This window comes from Ailuropoda melanoleuca, chromosome 14 (genome assembly GCF_002007445.2).
Source record: "Ailuropoda melanoleuca isolate Jingjing chromosome 14, ASM200744v2, whole genome shotgun sequence".
NCBI lineage: Eukaryota > Metazoa > Chordata > Mammalia > Carnivora > Ursidae > Ailuropoda > Ailuropoda melanoleuca.
Genome location: NC_048231.1, coordinates 93644902 through 93657696, shown reverse-complemented (window position 1 = coordinate 93657696; position 12795 = coordinate 93644902). Strand labels below are relative to the sequence as shown.

The window sequence follows — 12795 nt, the reverse complement described above, 5'->3', positions numbered from 1 at the left end:
TGGCAGGGGCATGTGAGGAAGTTGTAACTCTATCCTCATCAGTATTAGAAAGACACCTACCTGCATTTCATAAGATCCAATGATTGCAGGTCCACAGCTTTTTGCTGCAGGTGAGAAGGAAGTACAGTAATAGAAAGCTCATGTTTTATTCTCATAAATATTTTGGGTTGATTCACATGATGGCTAGCCTGGTTAAGAAATCAAAAGCTGATTTACTTGAAATACCAACCACAATGAAGAATAGGTGGCAGGAGAGAGCTATATATTCAGGAGCTCACTGCTCACCACACACAGGCTGACAGGCTCCCTGCCCACCTCTGCTTCCTTCAGGAACACAGGTATGTGCCTCCCGTTGCTCCAGCTCAATAACAGGAGTCATTTCTGAAAATAATGGTGGTAATGGTGTGTTTTCTATCATGCATCTATCACAATCTGTGTGACCGTATTTTACTTATTCTGCCAGGGTAAAATGGAAACACCTTCTTCCTCTGATTTTTCCTTTATCTAATTTATTTCTGATTAAGCAAATGCTCCCCTTAGGCACACATGTGGTGGAGGGGAGGGTCTCTGGCACCCACAGAACCCCAAAGGAAAAGGCAGAGAGGTGCCTCATGGGAGCAGGCTGAATCTTTGTGTTGGTATTTGTAATAGTACATTTTCTACCCAGGCCTTGTGCTGCCAGTTATGGAAGAAAGATAAAGATGTTCTATTACTTTTTCACAAAAGTTTTTTCTTTACATAGTAATTTTGATAGTCGTTTAATTATGAAGTTTACACAGATACATTGAAAGAGACTTGAAAAGTAGAAGGAAGAAAAACTTGAGTTGCCAGAATCCTACAATCCAAATATAAGTCATTTCTTTTAAGAAAATTTCATTACAGACTCACCCTCCCTTCAGTAAAGTCATAAAGTGAATCTCATGCTTTTCCAGGAGTTCCAGATTGCACCAAGGTCGCCATGAATTCACTCAGTGCAGCAAACACCCGCTTCGCGTTTGATCTGTTCCAACAGTTCAAAACATCAAAAAAGGATGACAACATCTTCTACTCCCCTCTCTCCATCTCATCAGCATTAGCCATGACCTACTTAGGAGCCAAAGAAAATACTGCGCTGGAAATGGGGAAGGTAGGTGTCCACTTCCTACCCGCTGTGACAGTTTAGACTGATTTCTCTCTTGGCTGTGAGCACAGAGCTGTAGGGGCACATGCCCTCTCCAAGGCCCTGCCCCACTCACTTCCCTGTGCCTAGATTTCCTCTGATAGCTGGAATGAACTCCCACAATTGCACAACAGAGGCAAGGCTTAAAGGGAAGAGTAATGGGAGAAGTGATGCACTATTTAAATTCATGAAAAACATTTCATGTTTTCTCAGCCATGAATAATGACACAGAATTCTTTGAAGTGGCTGGTGATCAACCAGCTTTCCTGTGGTTTTTCAAGGAGCAAATGCTTACACTGAAGTTTTCCGTGTTTCCTTTGTTTAGTGTTTTGGTTTGGTTTTGGTTTTGGTTTTGGTTTGGGGGTTTTGTTTTGTTTGGATTTGGGTTCTTCCTTTTTTTTTCTTTTTTATTTATTTCCAGATCTTTTGAGTAGTTTTCGTACCCCACTTCCTGTCTCTTCCAGGTCCTTCACTTTAATGAAGCCACAGAGAACACAAAAGAAAGAACTACAACAGATCATGTGAGTCACAGAGACTTGGGTCTAGAAGGAGAATTGCATATCCAAGAGGGTCATACTTTAAAGCAGGAATTTTAGATAAACTGTGAAAAGTCCATTTTTAGGGAAAATCTTAGATAAAATAGATTGGACAGAGTTGTATCTCATTTCATATTACATACTTTTTTATTTCATACTTTTTTCTCCTGAGGGGAGATCAGCACCATGCCTAAAGAGCTTCAAATTCCTGCTTTGCTGTTCACCAGTAAGGAACATGAACAAGACACAACTGCTCTGAGGCACAATGACCTCATCCCAGTAAACTGGGAATAATAAAAGAATCTGCCTCAATGCATATACACAGATGTAAAACATTACAACAATGCCTAGATTACTGGAAACCCTGATAAATTTTATGTATTATTATTGTAGAATAACAATAATTACAGTAATCATAACACTGTTGCTAAAATAATATAATTTTAATTAATTCATAAATGGGATTAACACATCCAAGCATATTTTGGAAAATGGTTAGATATGTAATTTATAGCCTTAAGGTCCAAAACTCTTAGCTAGCAAGTAGAAGTTTCTGGATTCAGACAGGCCTAAGTTCAAAACTTGGTGCTGCTACCTGCGTCTCTGTGGAAAGTTTATTTAATTCTGAGTCTCTTGTTTTCATCTGAATAGGATTAAAGACTTAGAGATACCAACGTAAAGCCCTTACCAGGCACATGCTGTTCCTACACTTAAGAGTATGACCATCATTAGTAAAAAGCTATAGATCATGGTCAACAGATCTTAGAAGAAATACAATCTAAGAGTGTAAAGGGCTTCATGTCATAATGTAACTGAAATATACAAATTCAACATTTCATAATATTAATGGCTGTTAAAATGAAATGTGCCTCTAGCCCTTAAGGAGCATAAGTTTAGTTGGGAAGCTTAACCTAGATATTTGTACCATGAAAAGACAATCCAGTGGAAGAATGGTGCTGCATCTGTAGTGAAAAGGTGAAAAGACTGGATTATTTGGAGCAGGAAGAATTTCCTGGGGGAGACTAAACGTAAGGATTTTGAAGAATGTTTAAGTAAATCCATCAAAAACCAGGGAATAACAATGAACATCATCTGTGGGCTGCCAAAAACTTTAGCTTTGGATCTAATAGTTTACATGGGGTTAGTACTTATATTTACATTGACAGAGAATGCAATGAGCCTATTTTTTGATATTTTAAGGTTGAAAATTTGGGAAACGTGCACCACCAATTTCAAAAGCTTCTGACCGAATTAAAGAAACCCACTGATGCATATGAACTGAACATCGCCAACAAGCTCTATGGAGAAAAAAATTTCCAGTTTCTTCAAGTAAGTTTCATCTGGTCTGCCACATCTTTAATCTGAATCTTGGGACCTATGGCCTCCAATGACCAAATGGGAGAGACTGAGGCAGGTGAACCTGGCTGACTCAGGTGCAGAGCATTCACACAGGGTACAAGACTCTCCTGCCTCCACGATACCAAATGAAGTGTCCTAGAACCTGACAATCCACCAATAGCAAGTGTGAGTTTAGGGATTACTCCATAACCCAAGAGGAGGTTCAGCAGCAAAGGAAGTCGTGAGATGCCCCCAATGATCTGACACCATTCAGTCACACAGTGTAAATTTTGGTGGGCAATGACCCAGGAAATGTATGGCTAATGGGATACTGATGAGAGGGCAGGCTTGGTGTCTCTAAGGCAAGTGGGGAAAGTGCTAGGGAATACTGAATGCCTAGAATGGAAGATAGAAGCAAAAGCAAGAACCCTATGGATTGAGAGTACTGCTGAGGAGCCCCAGAAGCACAGCATCTCCTTTAGAGCATCATGCTTTGCAGCTTGCAACCCACAGCCTCTTCTGCCCCAGCCTAGGCATCCAGAAGGTATTGCCTTTCAAAGACCTCACTCTTGTGCCAGCCTGTACTTCCTTTTCACATTACTCACATGCTAACTGTATAAAATATGCATGGGCAAGAAAAAATAGATTTCTTCAGGGTCTAGATTCCTGTACTACCTTTTGTCAAGATTGAAGATAACTAACTTGGGAACACGTAATTACTGATTAGTTACTCTTAATTCTTCCTTTCTTCCTTCCCACGTCAAAGGAATACATGGATAACATTCAGAAATTTTACCTAACCACTGTGGAATCTGTTGATTTTAACAATGCTGCAGAAGAAACTCGTAAGAAGATTAATTCCTGGGTGGAAAGCCAAACTCACGGTAGGGTATGAGAGATCACCCATAAAAAGCACTTTTTTTTTAGTCCCCCGCTGTGTGTAAAACCTGTTCTTGACACCCTACTGGGTGCCAGTGGGGTGGGGGAGGTGGCTTTGCAGAGAGCCTGGAGGAGGGCACTGTAGATGGCAGAATGATCCAGGTAAGTGAAAAGCAACAACGGAAACACAGGAGGTATAAAAGAAAGACAAGTACAAAGAAACACAGTTGGCAATCTGTGTTTGCTCAGGGCTACAAATGACAATACCTTTGTGAATCCCAAGACTCTGCTCAGACCCCATCTTGGGTTCACATCCTTTAAATTCTCAAAGCAGGGAATAGAGAGGAAGACACCCCAGGGAGTGTTGTCTGACAGCACAGGGCACATGTTTCAGGTAATAGAGTTCATGCCATTTGTCCTAAAGAACAATCAAGCCCTATTCCCTCAGAGTAGCAAGCCCAAAGGTGAAACAATAGAAAGGAAGGGAGGACGAGAGGAGTGAAGCGTGGAGGTGCAGAAGAATTCAGGGGCCGAGGGAGGGTGGGAATGGATTTGCTGCAAGGGTAGCTGAATCAATGTATCCATATTCCGTGTGAAACGACTCAAGTCATGCAAAGACAGAGAATCTGAACACCTTTCCCATGACAAGAAGGGGCGTCTCCAGCAAGGGTAACTAATTCCATCAGGCTGGTGCCTTGAGGAAAGCTGCACCTTGAGAATTACTGCTCACAGTCCCTAACGTGGTGACTTGTGTGAATAATTAATGATCCAGTGTAACTTCCAAAGCATCTTCAAGACAAACCACTTGTACTTCCACAGCAAACTTTTGATTTTCTTTCTTTGGCAGAAAAAATCAAGAATCTGTTTCCCAAAGACTCTCTTACGTCTACCATTCTGGTTCTGGTGAATGCCGTCTATTTCAAAGGGCAGTGGGACACAAAATTTGATAAAAAAAACACTGTGGAGAAAGAATTTTGGCTGAACAAGGTACTGTAATTTATTTAAAATATTGTAACACACTTATAAATGGAATGTTAAATTTAAACTCATATCTGATAGCATGTACAACGGCAGGTAGAAAATAAAATTTGTCATGGTTATATTTTCTTCTTGTTTTATTTTCTTACTTCATTTAGATAGGAATACACGAAGAAATTCTTGCTTCTAATTCACAAATTTCCCATATCGTCTCTTAGAGGAGGATGTGTTTGGTGTCTCAATAGTATAATCTTCTTTTGACTAATGCCTCACTTGGCGTTTGTTTGCCACATTAATTACTGCAGGATACAAGCAAACCTGTGCAAATGATGAAACAACACAATGTTTTTAAATTCACCTCACTGGAGGGCATGCAAGCCAAGATCCTGGAAATACCATACAAAGGCAAAGATCTAAGCATGATACTGCTGCTGCCAGATGAAGTGGATGGTCTGCGGAAGGTAAAATCTTGTACCTCCAATTCTCCCTACTGTTTGCCTGATTTCCTAGTAGTACAATGTTTGTATAGGCTGTTCATTGAAGCAATGCTCACAGATTGGTGATGGTAGTTGACAGTTCAAGTACAGAGTACATAGTTTCTTCTCTACATAGAACCTAAAAAAGAACTGTTAAGGAGAACCTGGTATCCTGCGTGTTCCAAAAAGTAAATATCTTAAATTGATATCACAGTGTCATATGGAAGAATATACAGAAAATCTCAACATCACAGGCCCTATTAATATTCTGATGAAACTATGGAATATCAGTTCAGAGGAAACATACCTAGGCACACACATTAATATTATGCAACCGTAAGAACATCTAACATATTCCAGTCTATTCATTTGAAGACAAGGAAATGAACATTCATGTGTAGGTGACACTTGGAAATATTTGCAAGCTCACTCATAAACAAAACAAGCAAATTGAAACAACAAAAGGTACATTTAAAATATCAAATCACAGTGGTTTCATAAACAGTAGACAAACAGATTTCTCTTGATGCCTACTTTTCAATTTGGAAGTATTCTCTCCCTAAGAGCTCAAAAGTCATTTGGAGCCTCATTGCTCAGAGTGAAGGGGGAAAAAAAGGTGTGTGAGGGGATTATAGTTTTCCTTTTAAAAGTGTTATAATAAAGTTAATATATAAAAATACCAACAACAGTATCTGGCGCATTAACATTCCAAACATGGCAGTTTCCAAGGATTCCAACAGCCAGATGATTCCAACGTGCTGCTAAAGTCACAGTGAACTTGCCACACCCAAAATAAGATACCGTGCTAAGAGCGGGATTTAGAGATCCTCAGGGAAAGTAATACAGCAATACATGTGAAGGGCCATGACAGTCCTCACACTCCAGCTCAGCAATCCTCATTATCAGTGACATCAGGAATCCCAGTCCTGGGATTTTAACCTAAAGTAACTAATCCAACAAGGCAAAAGCTTTTGGACAGCAGTAGCTCAAAATATTGAAAAATTCAAAATTTTGGTGCATCTTTGTATTACCAATAGTTTAACTTAGGGACTGACACAAAGCAAATGCTTTAAAAATCTTAANCTCAAAATATTGAAAAATTCAAAATTTTGGTGCATCTTTGTATTACCAATAGTTTAACTTAGGGACTGACACAAAGCGAATGCTTTAAAAATCTTAAGTAAAGGGGCACCTGGGTGGCACAGCGGTTAAGCGTCTGCCTTCGGCTCAGGGCGTGATCCCGGCATTATGGGATCCAGCCCCACATCAGGCTCCTCTGCTATGAGCCTGCTTCTTCCTCTCCCACTTCCCCTGCTTGTGTTCCCTCTCTCACTGGCTGTCTCTATCTCTGTCGAATAAATAAATAAAATCTTTAAAAAAAAATGAAAATAAAAATAAAAATATTAAGTAAAAATATATACACTGAATATCAATTTAGTAGTAATATTGTGTAAAAATTTAAACTTAATTAGAGAAATACATATCTATATAAGAAATGTTTACAAACAGGTCAAGCAAGAAAAAGGAATAAAAGTAGTGCCTACACTATAAAAATTATTAAATTAGTGTGTACAAAATTATGTCCACAAGGACAGTAAAAAGAGAAGCCTATTGAAAAAGAAGCATATCATATGCGGGGAGTGTAAAACATACAGATACATAGTTCATCTCTTACAAAATAACTTTATTTAATAATTCTGTTATGTACATGCATATGTGCATATATATCCATATATTCACATGTATAGATATTTATGCACATATATAACACAGTCATGAATATATAATACATTTTTCAATTGTATAATATATATTTATGACTGTTATTTTTGCCTGCTCAGATGTGATAAACTGAATCTTCTGCATTTGCATTTACTGTTTAAATAAAAGTTTTCTACGATTTGATCCAATGTTAAATCGTGTTTGACATCCAATGAGAATCACATCAGCTGTTCCTTTTTTCCATTGCTGTAGCTTGAAGATCAACTCACTGCTGAGAAACTAATAGAGTGGACAAGCTCAGAAAACATGAGCGATAATTTTGTGGATTTATACTTACCCCGGTTCAAAGTGGAAGAGACCTATAACCTCAAGGACACACTGAGAGCCCTGGGGATGGTGGATGTCTTCAGTGCACAGAGAGCCAACCTCTCAGGCATGACAGGAAAGGAGAATCTCGTGGTGTCTAAAGTCATACACAAGTCCTTTGTGGAGGTGACTGAAGAGGGCACGGAGGCCGCAAGCTCTACGGTAGTAGATTTTATAATGAAATCACCACCGACTTATTCTTTTGATTGTGATCACCCTTTCCTGTTCTTCATCAAGCACAATAAGACCAACAGCATCCTCTTCTTAGGCAGAGTCTCTTCCCCTTAGATGCAATTAGCCTGCCACTACTTAGGAGGAAATTCACAGTTGTTCCAGTACGTGGATTGCTAGAAACAACAGATTCTCTTTAATTCTTTTTCCAATCCAATCTCATAGTCACTAAGAATGTAATGGTTGAAATAGCATGTCTACTTCATCTCCCAGTGATAATTCCCCTTTGGACAAAATGTTCAATATAAGATAAAAGGATACTTTAACACTCTATCTTCTACTAAATTTGAAATCATATTGCCTATTTCAAAAATCTTACCTACTATTCAAACTTATTAACCTAGATACCCTCATTTGTTTGAATTTTGGTAGCACCTGGAACCCTTACATGTCTAAATTTCTTTCATTATACATTATCAATAAAGCAATTATTTCTTCATATTATTTGTTGCTTTTCCTTTTTCTCCTTTCAATAAAGTACAAGTGGCTTACCACACATATGAAAGATAATTTAGAAATATATTATCATATTAAAAAGAAAATTCAACATAGGAACAGAACATCATAAGGCTGACGGCATGTTGGTACCAGACCATGAAAGGCTCTCTAGCCCATGTTAACAACTTCCTATTTTATCCTAAAATAAATCGAAAGCCACTACAGGTTTCAGTTGTTTGTTTTCCAAAGAGGAGAATGAGATCATCATATCTGAATTTTTAAAATATACTTCTGGCTATCATGATATAAATAGATGAGAGGAAACAACAGTGTAGACAAAGTAAGATTAATTAGTAAGCCATTAGAATGTCAGGAGTGGCACTAAGAAAACAGATATGTAAGAATTATTTAGAAAGTAAAATGCACAGGATTCTAGCAACATATGTGACAGAAATGAGAGATGGAAGCCACAAATTATGTCCAAGTTTCTGGCCTACCCAATGGGTTGTATGGAAGATTTTGTTGTGGAGAGAAGAAAAGATCCTGGGTTTAGATTTGTACTTGCTGAAGTTTAATTACTTTTGAAACATCCAAATGGATGCACTTGAACATATGAGTCCAGAGCTCAGATGCAGGATATGATCTGAAGTTCTAAAGGTGTCATGCTCAATATAAAAGTTTTACCATGTTTATTCAGGAACTCTAAAACATGGTTAAAAAAAATAGGTGGCTACTGGCAAGAATGAGATCCTAGGGAGAGAGTATAAAGTGATAAGAAAGGAGGGCCTGGAACTGACTTCGAAGTGTGTCAATATACAAACATCAGGTATTGACAATTTTTAGTTTTTAAAACACAGTTTTGCTTAAGGGACTGTATTCATTCAAAATCCTTCTCAGTCAGTACTGAATCCCCACTGATTTCATAAAACACAAATTTTGGAGGATCTGAGCAAGGTCTAAATTTTCTTCAGCAGAATTCAGCAGCCCAAGAACAAAGCAGAGGAAGTAAATATTTCCCCATATGAGATTTGGTCAAGGGAACTCACAGACTGGTGAGAGAGTGGGTAACATTATAAACCATGCGGTGAACAGGCTGGGCAGGGAAGGCAAGGGGGGAGGCAGTTGCTTTGATGAACAAGAGGCACTGGGGTACCTAATGAGGATGAAGAAAAGAAAGAGAAGATCAGAAGTTTAGCCCAGGACAGGGACTTTGAAGTATATTTTAAAAGAAAATTTTAAACAATAAACTCAGAGTGTCACCATGGGTGTGAATTAATTTCTAATGATTCAATGAAGTTTAAACTGGTATAATGTTTGGGGGGGGTTGAAGAACTGATTGTTGGAATCCCTTTAGATCGCAACTCTCAACTACTTGTTATTTTAGTTGGGTTTTCTTTCTTTTTTTTTTAATGTATTATTTGTTTCAGGGGTACAGGTCTGTGATTCATTAGTTTCATATAATACCCAGCACTCACAACACATACCCTCCCCAATGTCCATCACCCAACCACCCCATCCCCTCACCCCCTTCCCCTCCAGCATCCCTCAGTTTGTTTCCTGAGATTAAGAGTCTCTTGTGGTTTTTCTCCCTCTCTGGTTTAATCTTGTTTCATTTTTTCCCCTCCCCTTGTTTCTTAAATCTCTCGTATGTGTGAGATCATACGATAACTGTCTTTATCTGATTGACTTATTTTGGTTAGCATAGTACCCTCTAGTTCCATCCACGTTGTCGCAAATGGCAAGATTTCATTTTTCATGGTTGTGTAATATTCGTGTGTGTGTGTGTGTGTACCACATCTTCTTTATCCATTCATCTGTCGATGGACATCTGGGCTCTTTCCATAGTTTGGCTACTGTGATTTTAGTTGGGTTTTCAAAAGGAATGTTATAAGAGCAAACAAGTTATGACAAAGGCTCATAGGCATTAGAGTCAATCAAGTAGAGGGCATGACTGATATCTCGTTATGAGAACTGAGAAGCTTTGCCTATATTCTAGGCCAGTCAGAGAACCAACTACCCCTGCATTGTGGCCATATGCAGAGAAATTGATAGAAAACTCAAATCTTGTACCTTTATTTTTAAAGTAATGCATTCTAACTCATTGAATAAAACAGAATATAATGAGTCCATACTGATAAAAAATAAATGATCAAATTAAAAGTTTTGTAAGGAATGGATATTTACATGCTTTCACGGGTCCTCCCCCACAGAACACCACCTCACACCTAGTAGAGTGGCCAAAACTTTAATTTTCATTTTAAAAACCAGCCACATCAACTGTTGATGAGAACATGGAACAAAAAGAACTCTCATATAATACTGGTGGGGAACAGGGAAAGGTGTAACCACTTTGGAAATCAGTTTGGTAATTTCTTATAAGATATAAATATTTACTTAACACATGATCTAGCAACTCCATTCCGATATTTACCCCAAAGAACAGAAAACATGTATCCGCGAAAGGACTATATACAAATGTTCACTGCAGCTTTATTCATAGGGGCCAAAAACTGGAAATAACTCAAATTTGCATCAGCAGATGAATGGATAAACAGACAATGGAATGATACTCGGTGATAAAGAGGAAAACACTACTGACTCCCATAGCAGCATTAGTGAACCTTCCCCACACTGCACTGGGTCAAAGAAGCAGGACAGAAAGAGCAGGTAATGTAAGTAATTCCACCTCTGAGGAGTCCAACCTATGGTGACAAAAAGCTGATTAGTGGTTTCCTGGGGCTGAAGCTGGGGAGGATACCGATGGTAAAAGACTCCAGTGGAAATTTCTGGTGGAATGAATGCTTTACAACTTAATCAGCTCATGGTTACACAGGTGTTTATGTTTCCAAAAGGCACTGATGTGCACATTTACAGTGTGTGCATTTTGCTTTATGGAAATTATGCCTCAATAAAGTGGACAGAGTAGGAGGAAGAGGAGAAAGAGGAAGAGGAGAAAAAGGAAGAGAACTGCACAAAACATAGTGACTACTGCCTCTGGAAGTACGGGAGTGGAAAAAAGTATCTTTTTAAGAGCAACTTTAGGCCAATTAGCAATTTATTCATATACATTTAACCCTATTTAATTACATGCCAGTATTCCTGTCATATGGAGCAAGAAGCATCATGAAACTTCAAATTAAAAAATAAAATTCTGCAATGTGTGATCTACCAAGCTGCCTTTACTGATCATCAGACATTAAAAATTACTATATTTAAATTTTAATTTGAGATTTGAAAGAGTTTAATAAGCAAATTCATTTCTAGATAATTTTTCATTAAGTATCATTGGATAAAATATGCTATTTTAAAATTTAAAGCTATTTTTATGTCAGTTTTGGATACAATTTTCACAATAGTCAAAGATGAAAGCCACATCTCACCAACTATTTGTTTATCAATGGAAGAATAGATATATTCTTCCTTTATGAAATGATATTGTCCTTTTCTGGAGAAAACCTTCAATGTACAATCCTATTGACTCTATCAGAACAGGGTGTCTGTCAGAATTACTTAGGCTGTACACCTGGAGCACACACAGGTGGGTGGCGACTATGCAACAAATTAATGAATGATTGAGTCATTCCCCTAAGTCCCTTGGGAGCCCCTTATTTGTTCTATAAGAATTCATTTGTATTTCGGGGCACCTGGGTGGCACAGCGGTTAAGCGTCTGCCTTCGGCTCAGGGCGTGATCCCGGCCTTATGGGATCGAGCCCCACATCAGGCTCCTCTGCTATGAGCCTGCTTCTTCCTCTCCCACTCCCCCTGCTTGTGTTCCCTCTCTCACTGGCTGTCTATCTCTGTCAAATAAATAAATAAATAAAATCTTAAAAAAAAAAATAAGAATTCATTTGTATTTCTATTAAAAAATACATAATAAATATCCAAAAAATGTGTTATCTGCCTCATTGTGTGTAGTATAGTGTAGGCCATTCAACAAACAATTATTCTGTACCTACAAAGTGTCGTGCTGGATTAGGTAGTAGGTTCTCATATACAGGATGACCAAAAAATAAATAAATAAACCATGCATCCTAAAGGCCAGAATAAGGGAACTGAATTCAGAACACAAGTGGGCCAGAACTTGGGGAAATGACCCAATGTTAACAATCAAGGCAGAGTTGAAGGTCTGGAACTAGACTAGCAGTATGAAAGCAATATATTCCATGGAAGTAGCTGAGATCAGTCAGGAAATAGCTGGTGGACAATCAGAAAACTAGAAATCCAAAAAACTTAAGGATCCCATAAAAAAGGCAAACTCATAAATTCAGGAAGACACTTTATAAAAGATACAAGAGACCAGAATTCACTGAGGGTTCTACCCTCCCAAGTGGCTGTATATGTGTGATTCCCCAGGGGACAGGGCTGTCTCAGAGCACAGAAACACCCAGGGACAGTCCCTGGCCTTCTAGAATCGTAACTCCTAAGCCTGTATTGTCTCTGTTCCTGATCACTGTCTACCCAAATGGGTGGAAACCAGAAACACACGTAATCCAAAATATTGCCCAAGATGATTCATATTTCACTTGAGACTAATAATGCAGTTGTTTTCTCCCTAAGAAGGACTCTTTTACCTATAGTTTTTATCTAACAATAATTTTAAGAAAAACAATAGCTTGGGGCGCCTGGGTGGCACAGCGGTTGAGCGTCTGCCTTCGGCTCAGGGCGTGATCC

At 38.5% G+C, this 12795-nt stretch overlaps 1 protein-coding gene across 1 annotated transcript; it reads left to right on the top strand.

Annotated features, from left to right (window-relative positions):
• Nucleotides 1-305: 305 nt before the first annotated feature.
• LOC100468187 (serpin B4) lies at nucleotides 306-8105 on the top strand. The gene is made up of 8 exons (XM_002926363.4): nucleotides 306-338; nucleotides 933-1126; nucleotides 1624-1680; nucleotides 2896-3024; nucleotides 3800-3917; nucleotides 4760-4899; nucleotides 5196-5351; nucleotides 7341-8105. The coding sequence occupies exons 2-8, from the start codon at nucleotides 959-961 to the stop codon at nucleotides 7740-7742; spliced, it is 1170 nt and encodes a 389-aa protein (XP_002926409.1). The 5' UTR covers nucleotides 306-338; nucleotides 933-958; the 3' UTR covers nucleotides 7743-8105.
• The last annotated feature ends 4690 nt before the right edge of the window (nucleotides 8106-12795 follow it).